This window comes from Rhamphochromis longiceps, linkage group LG18 (genome assembly GCF_057381845.1).
Source record: "Rhamphochromis longiceps isolate RC_006_pf linkage group LG18, R_longiceps_female_GT1.1, whole genome shotgun sequence".
NCBI lineage: Eukaryota > Metazoa > Chordata > Actinopteri > Cichliformes > Cichlidae > Rhamphochromis > Rhamphochromis longiceps.
Window position 1 is genome coordinate 3,783,590 of NC_140574.1, and position 12,739 is coordinate 3,796,328.

A 12,739-nucleotide genomic window follows, 5' to 3' on the forward strand; every position below is an offset into this window, starting at 1 on the left:
CCTTATGAAATGTCAACTTGCTCTCTGCAAAGCAACCCTGCTGTGAAAAGCACCAGAAATCAGAAAATCCCCTCTTCATGCTCCATTTTTTCCTCTTGAAATGTGCTCTCACTGCAGCAATTTCACTGCAGAGGAAAACAGCGGCAGAGCACTTCTCTCAGCGACAGAGGACACCGAACTGTCTTTTTGAGGTTTTTATCATCTGTGACACAATTCTGCCTCAAGTGTGGGAGCAAAAGCTCTCAGTCTTTTATTTTTGAAAAAGACAGACAGGCGGGGAGCAATGAAACGGTTTTAAAGCTTTTTGATCACTTTGATTTACAGCGTGCTTTGTGTCAATGAGACTCATCTAAGCTGGAAAGAAACATTTAAATGTGGTGTTGTTCAGATTCCTTTCTCGTTGACCTTCTTCTTCATCTTCCTCTTCTGTCACTGCAACGCTTCTTCACTATGTGCATGTATCTGCAGCTCCACATTCAGTACCCTGTGTCTAATATATCCACTATCAGGTGGGGTGCAGTGGGAGGAGACAAGTGTGGGGTGATCTGTGGCAGAAAGATATCAACAGGAGGGAAAGGGAAAGGCTTAAAGGGTGGTAGTGAGACGTGCTCTGATGTATGGTTTAGAGATGATGGCACTGATAAAAGGACAAGAGGCTGAGCTGCAGATGTCATGATTTTCATTGAGAGTAACCAGAATGGACGAGATTAGACATGAGTACATCAGAGGTAGGGGTGGGCCGGTGGGATAAACGGTATACGGTAGAAATGATATCAATTTGGCCAACGCTAGAGATTTTGACTATACCGTCCTACCGCGATAGCGCATGTTGATGGTGTCATCAAACTGCGCCTGTTTTGGTCGAAAGCATGGCAGCGGCTGCAAGCATGGAGCTTACAGGTGGGAGGGAGGAGGAGGTGTTCATAAAGAAGACCGGTGCGACGTCGGTCACATGGACCTGGTTTGGGTTTAAGCAGTCGGATGTTGAGCAGAAAAATATCATCTGCATATTATGCCGGTGTTCTGGGAATCTATCCTACCTCACAAACCATCCTACCCCTTGTTTATGCACGTATGCTGCGCATGCGGGTAACTACAGAGCCCCGCAAGGGACATGGGAGAAAAAAATTACGATGAACTTTTGCGAGATCTCGCAAAAGAAACTCGGAATTCACAAAAGTTGAATTCCAACTATGGTGGCAGCTACTTAGTTGTAATATTACTCTTTCTGGGTCACAAAATAAACTTTTAAGATATTTTGAGGCGTGAATGTAGTTGTATAAACGTCAAATATCTGCTCGGTTTACAAGACATCACATATTTGCAAAAGTGCTGCGACGTTTCCGGAGATCTGACACCCACCATGTCGAAGCTAACGGGAGGTCGAGACCTACTACAGCCGGGAGGAACATCGCTCTCCCGGCACATCGTGCCTCGGCGCGGCCTCCGAAGAATGCAGCTAAAAGTTTTGCGAGATCCCGAGTTTGTTTTGCAAGATCTCGCAAAAGTCCATCTTAATTGTTTTTTTCTCCCATGTCCCTTGCGGGGCTCCGTAGGTAACAAAATCCCCAAATTTAAATCATTTTTTTAACCCATTGTGAATATTTCTTATGGTTATGTTAGGGTTTGTATTAGTCACAAGTCGCCGTCAAATTATAATACGGGTAGGACGATTTGCCGAAGTTGGACGGTTTCTCAGACAGTAATAGTGAAGAGAGGATATACAAGTAATTTGTTTTATCACCTTTAAACGGAGCACCTTTTTGGAACATGAGGAAAGCCAAAAACTGCGCTTTCCACAAACACCCATTCAGTTAAATGGAAAGAAAAAAGTGGCCCTGCACACCAGCAGACTGATATTTTCCAAGCCTTTTCCAAAGGCACTGAGAAAACAAATCAGCGGTGGATATCACAAATGCCATTACCGTGTAGTTGTGGTGCCGTTTCTTAGAGTGGAGAAAAGCGGCTTTAACGATATGATTAAGACACTCGATCCATGTTGCGAGGTACCTGGCTGCGAACATTTTAGCTGAACTGAAACACCCAAAGTAACATTTATTTTAAAAAAAGTTTTGCACAACAAATGTTCTTAAAATTCATTCTGTACTTTTTTGAAGTGTGTTTATTTTTCTGCAATGTATCTGGTATGTGAGGGACAGCTCAGGTTAAATGATTTGGAGTTAAAGTCAGAGAGCCTGAGATGGTTTGGACAATTGCAGAGGAGGGACGGTGGTTATGTTGGACAAAGGATGTGGAGGATGGAGCAGCCAGGCAGGAGGAAGAGAGAAAGACCTCAGAGGAGGTTCGTGGATGTAGTGAAGGAGGACACCGAGGGTTGGAGTGACAGACGAGCATACTGGAGGAAGGGTGAACGTGATGCAGATGGTCCGCTGTGGTCCTAAAGGGAGCTGCCAAAAGAAGAAGAAGATCTGTTAATAAATTAAAGAAGTAAAGGCATCTGTGTTGGTGGACTACACACACTATACATCACATAAACACAAACCTTAGACGACCTCGAGATTGCACAAGAAGCTGGAACCATGCTAACCCTGAAAGGTCGAAGTCATCGCTGATGTTATTGGAATACGTCATTTTGATTATTTTTGAAGAGTCTTTCCAGTCAGGTGACAAAAACAATAATCACAGTGACACACAACAAAGAATCTTTTAATGTCGGGGTCATCCCGATGATGAGCTCAGAGGGCTAAAACCTGTATAGACCGTAGACTATATAGAGAAAAATGTGCCTGCATGATGATGACCTCAGTAAACACGTTCCTGATGATTTACATGTACAGCATGTTTCCATAGTCTAAATCATGTTAAAGCAGATCATAAACCAGGCTAAGGCCTTATGGTGGATGTCTGCCAGCCTCTCAGTCCCATCCAGCCCTGATTTAAAACATCAAAAAACAAAAAAACCCAAAAACTAAATGGCAACAGGCCTCGAAACATAATGTCATTTTCTACATACAGTCCATTATTACGTTATCCTGGAGTTCTGGGCCTTGGAGATGTACCACTTTTTCCAGTTGGTAATTTGTCTGAAGATGTTAAAAGGCACAAATCTCATCAACCTGGCTAATAATATTGATTTATGGATCAGCGGTGTTATCAGTATCCTGCAGGTACTCTACATGGTAATCTTTGTGTGAGGAAATAGAAGCCGTCCTGTGTGACCTTTATAGAGATACTGTAGAGCAGGGGTGCCCAATCCCGGTCCTCGAGAGCTACTGTCCTGCAGCTTTTAGATGCATCCCTACTCCAACACAGCTGAATCAAATGGTTTGATTACCTCTTCAGCATGCCATCGTGTTTGGCAAAGGCCTGATAACAAGCCATTCATTTGATTCAGCTGTGTTGGAGTAGGGATGCATCTAAAAGCTGCAGGATAGTAGCTCTCGAGGACTGGGATTGGGTAGCAGATGCTCGAGTCCTGTCCAGACTTGCCCGTGACTATAATTACTCCCCATGTACACAAACCCTCTGAGAGTACAACAAATAAACACTGTGTCATCCAACTGAAGTATGATAAAAAAAACAAAACAGTTCAGGTAGAAATCCTTGTCCTGTTTGAAGAGCTGTTTGTGGAAGTCGGGTGAAAGCTGTGAAGGGTTTTCCTCTGTGAGTGTTTTTAACGCTTGCATCATGTGAAGCTCCAGCAGGTAGGAGGAAGCTGGTCAGGCGGCGGTGAAATCCCTCGTGCTGCTCAGGAACACGCTCGTGTTGCTTATTGTTACATCAGCCCGACGTCCGATGCTTTTAACGGGCCCAGCCCTACATCACTTTATGTGCTCACAGCTGATGAAAGCTTTCAGTGTTTATACTGTCATCTTTCACAGAAATTTCAAAGAAGACGCTTGAGTTTAGTTTAAATGTTACACAGCTGCTCTCTGGATTCCTTTTTTTAATTTAGACTATATTCAAGTCTGCCTTAACGGTAGATTCATTTGTTCAGCGAGTACGCTTTTTGTTTCCATAGTTAAATAAGTTTTTACAATGAAATTACTTCATAAATCTAAATTACAGTCACGCATAATATGAAATATGAAAATGTACAGTTTTGGCTCCCTTTCCAGTTACAGATCATCACATTTCTGTACTCAGAGTTGCTTTTCATATAAAGACTTACAGTGTTCTGAATTTCTGGATTGCTGTTGGGTGTCAGAGCAGAGTGCTTTAAAGTTTGCATGAATCAATATTTTTGTATCAGGATGGATCAAAGACTTTATGTAATGGATGAGAGTTCAGTTAGAGAAGCACGATCAGTTCTGCAGAACTCGTTAACCTTTCCCATTGAGAGAAGATTAACACAATTTCAAATGATTATTATTAATGCATCTCCTGCCAGTCCAAATCAGTTCTCTCTGCTGCCCCCAAGTGGCCAAAAATGAATAATTAGTGCTTTAAGCTAACGTAGGCGAGGATTCCTTCATAGCCAAATCAAGATACTGACTTATCTTGTTATGTAGCCCTAATAAAACATAGACATAACATAATATTTTACAAATCTTTCATTTGAATATGTATTTATATCTTAAACATATTTTATCCAAACATAGTCATGATGTAATTAATGTACATGTCAGACTGGCTTCATTGGTTTAACCTGCACTTAACCTAAAGCTCTTACAGTTCAGAGCTCAGAGTATTTAAAGTGTTTGAAAGAATACAAACGTCTCTGCGAAAACCTAATTTACTGATACATATTACATGTTTGAGTTTATTCTAATGGAACTATCAGTCCTTAGAAGGTCTTCATAGACGGTGAATAGACATCGGTACATGTGAAGCAGGAGTTTGAATGTTCACTCATTCCAGAATTAATGTTTTAGCACCTTTCTTACCTGCTCAAGTACCAGACGGTCTGATTGCTGTTAAATAGATGTCATAGATCATTGACTTGTACTGGTGGTTGAAAGCTCATTGGTGTAACAGATGATCAGTACCTGTCTGGGCTCACCTGACAAGTGACATATGGTTTAAAACACTAAAGATGAGGCCAGTGAAAGTGCTCAGCTCTTAATGGCTGACATCACTGTGGCTGTCACCAACTTTTACAGTAGTGGCTCTATTTTTGCTTCTGCTCCCTGTAAACAGAAATCATTTGTACACTGTGAGATAAAAGTTGTTTGAATGAGGGATCTCTGACAGACGAGTTATTGTGACTGAAAACTAAACCTGACAGCGCTCCTGCAGTTTTTCTGGACTTCCCCTCACTGATTTGATTTCTTGCCCATGACAGACGTCAGTGTGACGTCAAATCCCTTCAAACTCTCCAGCCTACAAGGCCTTTAAACCATCTCACTGTATGTGCCTCTCTCAGTTTATAACTGCATGAAGTCTCGATGCTGCTCCTGGGTCACATCCAGCTCTAATGGTAAAAATAAGTGACAGACTGTGTAACATATCACCACAAACATAAAGGGAGATTGTGACAGTTTGCAGCACCGTCACAACTCTTCAGATTACACCACGGGGACTGCAGCGAGCAAACAATCCTTTCATCGTGTCACATCACCTCGGGCCATCATATTTTATTGAGTACTATGTATGCATCTTAAAGTACTCTGAGGTCATGGCGTCCTCTGTACAGCTCTTCATATAACTTTTTGCTAAAGTGATTTATTTTAAAAAATGCATTTCAGATAAAGCTGTAAAATGCGTCTCAAAAAGAAAAATATGGACCTGCTGCAAAAAGTTGGCAAGAAAAAAAATCAAATAAGGTGCAAAAAAAGGGAAGTGAGCACAAGATAACCAAGTGGAGAAAAAGACACGGAACAGAAAAACCATAGAAAACCAACTCGATGCGACAGGGACGTCACAGTGTTATTGATTTACTTAAAGCTTTGATCTGAATTCATTTCATTGAGTTTGTCAGTTTCCATGCAGTTCCACATGTTAGCCTTCAGTACCTGTGGACTCGTCAGGCTACGGTGGCACATTTGTAAAGGACCATTTTGTTCTGTGTGAAAATAATCTCATGTGACTTCCAGTGTGATGCCGGTAGGACCCCCTCCCCGATCACACAGCTGGAGATCAGCAGGGTTCCTCTGTTGAATGTCGGCCTCCACCCCCCTCTCTCTCTCTCTCTCTCTCTCTCTCGTCTATATATTTCTAGTTATTGTTACAATTAAAAAAATTAAATGGCAGATACCAATGTGCACAACTTCCTTTCAGTGATTTCTTTAGTCACAGTAATTAAAAGTCCCACGTGGTTTTTCCTATGTTGGAAAAACTCAGAGATGGTTGAAAACTTGCATTGCTAAATGTAACCGATCTACTGTGAGACGCATCAGTGATGACGTCACTTATTTCTACAGTCATACACTTTATTTATACTTGGCAGCCGACAGGTCTCGTTTATGAAACGTCCTCACTAATATTGGGATTGAAGTTTCTCCAGGAAAAACTTTTAATGATAAAGTTCTTCTAGTTGTTATTAAGGATTAGATTTTCTCGTTGCAATCTTTTTAATTTGCTTTTCAGCCTCTTATTTTTTAGATGAATAGGGCAAAAAGCTGAAGATTTTCCTCAATGTTGTTGTGTTGAATACAAAGATAATCGATATAAGATGATAGTTTGTATTTTGTGTTACAAACTGCTTTAAAGTCTGTTGTGATTTTTGCCTGATATTTGTTTTGCACTGATTTGAAAAGATGCTCTTTTTTTCTCTTTGACAAATGCTTGATGAAGATCTTAAATATTTTTAGAATTAAATATTTAGTTGGAGAAAAATATTGTGCAGATGTTTCCCCCTTTTCAGCCTAATTAATAAAGACATAAAATTGCCTCAGAATATTTGTAAATATAAACAAAGAAGCTTTGAATGTTGGTTCTTGCACTCCAAAATTTGTCAACAAGCAAATCTCCTAATCCTCTCTTTTTGTGTGTTCTAGATAGCAGCTCAGGCTGTGTTGTTCATGTGCATGAACACTGCTGGGATATTCATCAGTTACCTGTCTGACCGTGCTCAGCGTCAGGCCTTCCTCGAGACGCGGCGCTGCATCGAAGCTCGGCTGCGACTCGAGACAGAGAACCAGAGACAGGTGAGCCGCAGACAAGTTTTTTTTGCCTCCTGCAACTTTTCAAGCTTCGGATGATTTGTTAGGCTACGTTCACACTGCAGGCAAAAGCGCATCAAATCCGATTTTTTTGACCCTATGCGACCCATATCCGATCATGGTATGACAGTGTGAACGGCACAAATCCGATATTTTCAAATCCGATCTGGGTCACTTTCGTATGTGGTCCTGAATCCGATACATATCCGATGTTTCAGAAAGCGACTGCTGTGTGAACGGTCAAGTCGCATTAAATCCGTCTTTTACGTCACTGACACAAGACAGACGCCAATTATCAGCACCGGAGAAGCGCCCGATAAGACATCGCGAACGCTTCCTGGCCATCCGGTGAAACTGCTGGGACAACGTTGGAGAAACGTGAACATTTTATTTGTACTGCATAATCTGCAGATTCTGACAGAAATCTGCAGCTATCCTTTGAAGCACCGCTCCTCTCTAAAACAGCAATAAGGATAATTATTAGGTTATCTACATTATTATGTAAATAACAAAATAACTTAAAGCAAAAATTGGGAAACGTGAAGTCCGAAGTCTTTATATTAAGGGCCATCAGTCAAACAATATTGTTTGCTCTGTGTCTAAACAGAGCGCGTTGTGTGACATCTTCTTTTGCACATGCGGGCCGCTTTGAGCGTTCACACTAGAGCTCGTTTGCTGTCGCATTTTATTTGTAGTGTGAACGAGCAGACAAAAAATTCGGATTTGATCAAAAAATCGGAATTGAGCATTAAGACCTGCAGTGTGAACGTAGCCTTAGTCACTGTCTGTGCTGTGTTCTGTTTAATACATTTGCAGCAGTTAAATTTTTCTGTGTGTTTTCACAAGACACTTAAAGAATGAAAGCAAGTTTAGGATGCGTGTTCAGAGCCAGGTTTGAAGATTTGTGTGAGTGCTAGCAGCAGGGCTGTAGGGACAGCTGTTTGCACTCCTTTAGTATCACCACCAGGTCAAAATGCTTGCTTTACAATCTGGATGGACTGGAACACAGTTTGGCTCAGATATTCAGGACACCCAGGATTAAACTCAGGCTGTTTGCTCAGTTTAACGACCTCTGAACTCCTGCATGTCCTCCTGAATCGTCTCTGATGTCTTCCTCTTTCTGTCCTGCCCTGCAGCTCCATTGTCGGTATGCTTTGCCCAACATATCCACTATCCCTCATCTGCACATGTCCAAACCATCTCAGTCTCGGCTCTCTGACTTCATTTCCAAACTGCTCAAACTGTCCCTCTGCTGTACTCATTTCTAATCCCGCGTCTCCGGCCTGTGCTCGAGCTGATGCACACCATCACCACATCAGACAAATTCTGAATCTGTGGTTTTGGAAGTGTTGAGAATCCATCATGGTGGTTTATATGCATTCTAAATGTGAGCAAATCGTACCTCAATACCGTCAACATGCTAGCACTTGCTATTGTGTGCATGGCTAGCATGCTAAATGCTCCTTGTAGACTTGTTTAAGTGCTGTTTGCTCAGTGAGAGTTCATACGCCGCTGCTGAAACTATTTCAGGTTGACCCCTGTTTGAACTCCAGTGAGAGATATTGGGCAGTGACCTCTAAATGACCTTCACAAACCACTGGTGCACCACAGCAGCAACGAAATCCTCTAATTTACAGCAGAATGATGTGTGAAGTGCACATTTTCACCCTCTGCTGCTTGATGCTGAAGCTCAGCGTGAGGCGACTTTAAAAAAAGAATCAAAACAAATTATGGATTTTAGCTAACAGGGCCGAGTGTTAGCAGCACCGCTAACGAGTCCTCTGAGAGCAGAAAAACATGGACGCTGCATTGATTCAATGCTGTCACACATACTGTGTCTCTGTGCATGCAGCCCCTGCTCCACACACACTTAACACGCAATCTAATAAGACAACACACGCGCTGTGAGTCAGACAAACAGAAGGCACGCACACATAAGCAAACACACACACACACACACACAGTGGCAGATAGTGTTGTGTATGCGCTGGAGTGGACAGTGAAGCTCTGAGAAGCCACAGAAAGCTTTTACAGTGGTCATGTTTCCTGGAAGGCTCTGGGCTGGCTGTAATGGAGTAAGCAGGGCCCCGCCCCTGAAAAGAACAGTGTAATGACATCCAATCAGGCTCTGTTATTTCTGTTAATGTGTTCCAGGAACATAGTGGCACATTTCTGGTTACAGCATCTCTCCAGAATACTGTAGGGTCTTCATTATAGCGCTCTTTGAGGCGACTGCTGTTGTGATTTGGTGCTATATAAATAAACCTGAATCGAACTGAACTGAAGATTGGATCATACTGCTGCAAGCAGAAAACCAATATCTATATTTTTAGATAACTCACAAACTTCCTGTTGTTGATCAGTAAACAGTGAACACCGCATAAGGTTTTGAGTTTAGAAGGATTCGTTTTGAATTTTAGGTTACCTTTGGATTAGGGTTCTGTTATTGTTTCCTGTCGCTTCCCTTGTCATTTGTTACATCAGCGTTGTAGCGTCTGTGCCTTAGCGCTTTGTAAACACTTTCTGGACTTTGTGATTTTCTGGACTTAAAGAATCATTATTCTTTAAGCATTGAGAATGCTTAATGTTCATTCTTGTTTCCTGAGTCTTGCATTAGGGTTCACAAATGTTTAAGACACGCAGATGGTGTTTGCTGACTGGTGCACTGCTAGAGTTTTAGTTTAGCAAACATTGGACAACATCAGATCCTCAAAAATGAAAGCTTAACATTTGGCTGTCTAAAAAATATTTTTCTGTTCCTGACAAGAGTAATGAAAGGATGTTTCCCTGACAGCTGCAGTGTAATAACTCTAAAGAAAAACAGTATTAATGAAGCAGTAATAAGCAGATTATAATACAGATGAACTCAAAATTAGCCTCCATCCATCCATCCATCCATCCATTCGCTTCCGCTTATCCTTTTCAGGGTCGCGGGGGGCGCTGGAGCCTATCCCAGCTGTCATAGGGCGAGAGGCAGGGTACACCCTGGACAGGTCGCCAGTCTGTCGCAGGGCTAACACACAGGGACAGACAACCATTCACACTCACATTCACACCTAGTGGCAATTTGGATTATCCAATTAACCTATCCCCACAAGTTGCATGTCTTTGGATGGTGGGAGGAAGCCGGAGTACCCGGAGAGAACCCACGCAAACACGGGGAGAACATGCAAACTCCACACAGAAAGACCCCGGCCTGATGGTGGAATTGAACTCAGGACCTTCTTGCTGTGCGGCAACAGTGCTAACCACCGTGCCACCGTGCTGCCCTATAAATTAGCCTTTACATTGAAAATCCACCACAAGGTCCATGTGGATCTTTGGTACAGTCTGAATGAAGACAGACGTTGTCAGTGAGCTGCTGGAGGGCTTCAGCTTTCAGCTAAAATCAAGCTTCACTAATGACTTTCAAAGCTGATCTGACATTGAGTCCGCTGGCTCTCAGCTGTCCAAACCAGGGTCCCTGTCCAGTGGAGCAAACACTCTGCAGCCCCCTGTCCACACACAAGATTTTAGCATTTCTAACATTTTGTTATGTGTCTGAGATGACTGCGGCATTCTCAATTCATTTACTATTTCAAAACCCCCTTGCTCTTATTTGGAAAGATCAGTCACTGCTAATCAGATAGCCTTCCTTATTTTTTTCCTACTTATCCTCCAGATAATCTCACACCAGCTGCAAGATTATCTGCAGGATAAGGATTAACAGGAGAGGTGGCTGATTATATTGCTCAGTTATTTGCCACAGAGTACTTTGATGAATATATGTCAAAGTCTGTCTCCTGTAAATTTACTTTACCTTTATTAACCGGGTACAAATACTGTAAATGAGCGGCCTTTGTGGAGTTTGCATGTTGTCACTGTGCCTGTGTGGGTCTCCCCAGGTACCTCCCGCCTCCTCCCACAGTCCAAGGTTAGGTTAATTAGTGATGCTAAAATACCTAAATTCAGCATACGTATGCTGTCTTTGGAAATTCCACTTAAGTTGAAAATTTCAGCAGATTTCTTTTGTTTATGTTTAACATGGGAACTAAGATTACTGTCTTGATGGCAAAAGGAGTTAAGAGAGGGAGAAGAGCTGCTGATAGAGTTTCCAAAACATAATGTAGTTAATAGAATTTATATTGTAATATTTTATCCCAGAGTACTGCGACAGGAAGCGGTACTATTTGCTCAAATGGAGCTCCTTGTGTGATTGCAGCAGGAGTTTGGCTGACGTGTGATTGAGCAGCACAGACACATTGCAGGGTTCAAAGGTTCAGTCTGAATTCAGGACGACTCTGTAAAATCCACATTTCTTGCAGTGAGACTCCACCACCAAAGCCCGGGGCGTTTGGTTGCGACGCAGCAGCCGAAGAATTAGCAACGCTTCACTGAAATGTTTGTCTGTCTAGACCTCAATTTGTGGATGCACTGCTCTGCTTTCCAGCACAGACACCAACACAACAAAAACAACAGCACAACAGAGGCGTGCCGAGAGCAGGGGGCGGTGCGTGCTCAACAACACAAGCACCTGCTCTCCTCTTACACATTTCACACTCAGCTGATGGTCACGTCCACAGTGGTGTGTCAGAGAGATGAGCTGTCCAATCAGCTTCTGCTCTCCATCACAAGCTGCAGGATCCCAGTGACTGAAACATAAACAACAATATAGCTGAGATTTTGAGTGATCATGTAGCTGGATGCATGAATTATCAATATGTTATTATTCTTTGCTAAAGATAAGGGGTTCTGTTTTTGTTATGATCCCTTTTTATTTTTGCATCATATCTCTTCCTGTCATGTGTGAGTGTTTACCTCTGGATACTTCAGCTGCTCTTCAGGTTTGGTTTAGTTAGCTTGTTTTTTTCTGCCACTGCAGCCATAAGCTTGCAAAAAATACTACATAACATTAACAACTGTCAATGCTTTGCTGTTGGGTCCACTCAGGACTTTCCCCTCTGAACTGTGTCAGGGTGATTAGTTATGTAAATAAAAAGTATTGTTCGGGGTGCTGGTACAGCTCACTGTATGCTGGGAGGCTACAATGTAAAGTATGAGGTGTGTTCTGTGCACCGTTATGCACTGGTTTCACTGGTCCAGCCCACTTATGAGCTAAGACGAGTACGATACCCCAGTTTTAAAAGTTTGTTATCATGAAGACGACAGTTGTAAAGTGTCATAAAAAAGATGAAAAGAAATAAAGAATTGTTGAAGAGTAATTTTTTGATTAAGGTATTAAATCAATGCAACAGGAAGACCACCTGATTAGATGTGAACAGGTTTCCATGACAACAGATGAAACAGTGATTAGCTGGGAGCTTGGATGGATGTGGGTTTCAAAGTGGCTTGCAGATGCACAAACGTGGGGACTGCTAGGATAACATGTACATTATTTTCCATAGAGATGTACCGTTTGGATGTGTATCAGCTAAGCTAACAGCTGATGTGGACTGGCATTTTCCCTCCTCTGGACCAACTTTTTTTATCGTATGTTAAGGTTCAAAATGATTAGAGTTCATGATATTTTGATGGTTTTCTTTATTCTGATTGTGGTGATTTTTATGTTAGAATTTGCTCCGATGCTTGTTTTTACGTATTAGATGACAATCTTTGTATAACCGCTGCTTCATTATTTACATCTCTTTCTACAGCAACGATGGAACTGTTGTCATTGCTGTGATCGCAGCAGAGGA

At 42.1% G+C, this 12,739-nt stretch overlaps 1 protein-coding gene across 1 annotated transcript in view; it reads left to right on the forward strand.

Annotated features, from left to right (window-relative positions):
* Positions 1–12,739, forward strand: part of adcy8 (adenylate cyclase 8 (brain)) — a 142,227-nt gene that overhangs the window by 38,249 nt on the left and 91,239 nt on the right. The window contains exon 2 of the mRNA XM_085388505.1: positions 6,900–7,049. Coding sequence (XP_085244631.1) covers positions 6,900–7,049 — 150 coding nt within the window. The remainder of the gene's footprint in view (positions 1–6,899; positions 7,050–12,739) is intronic.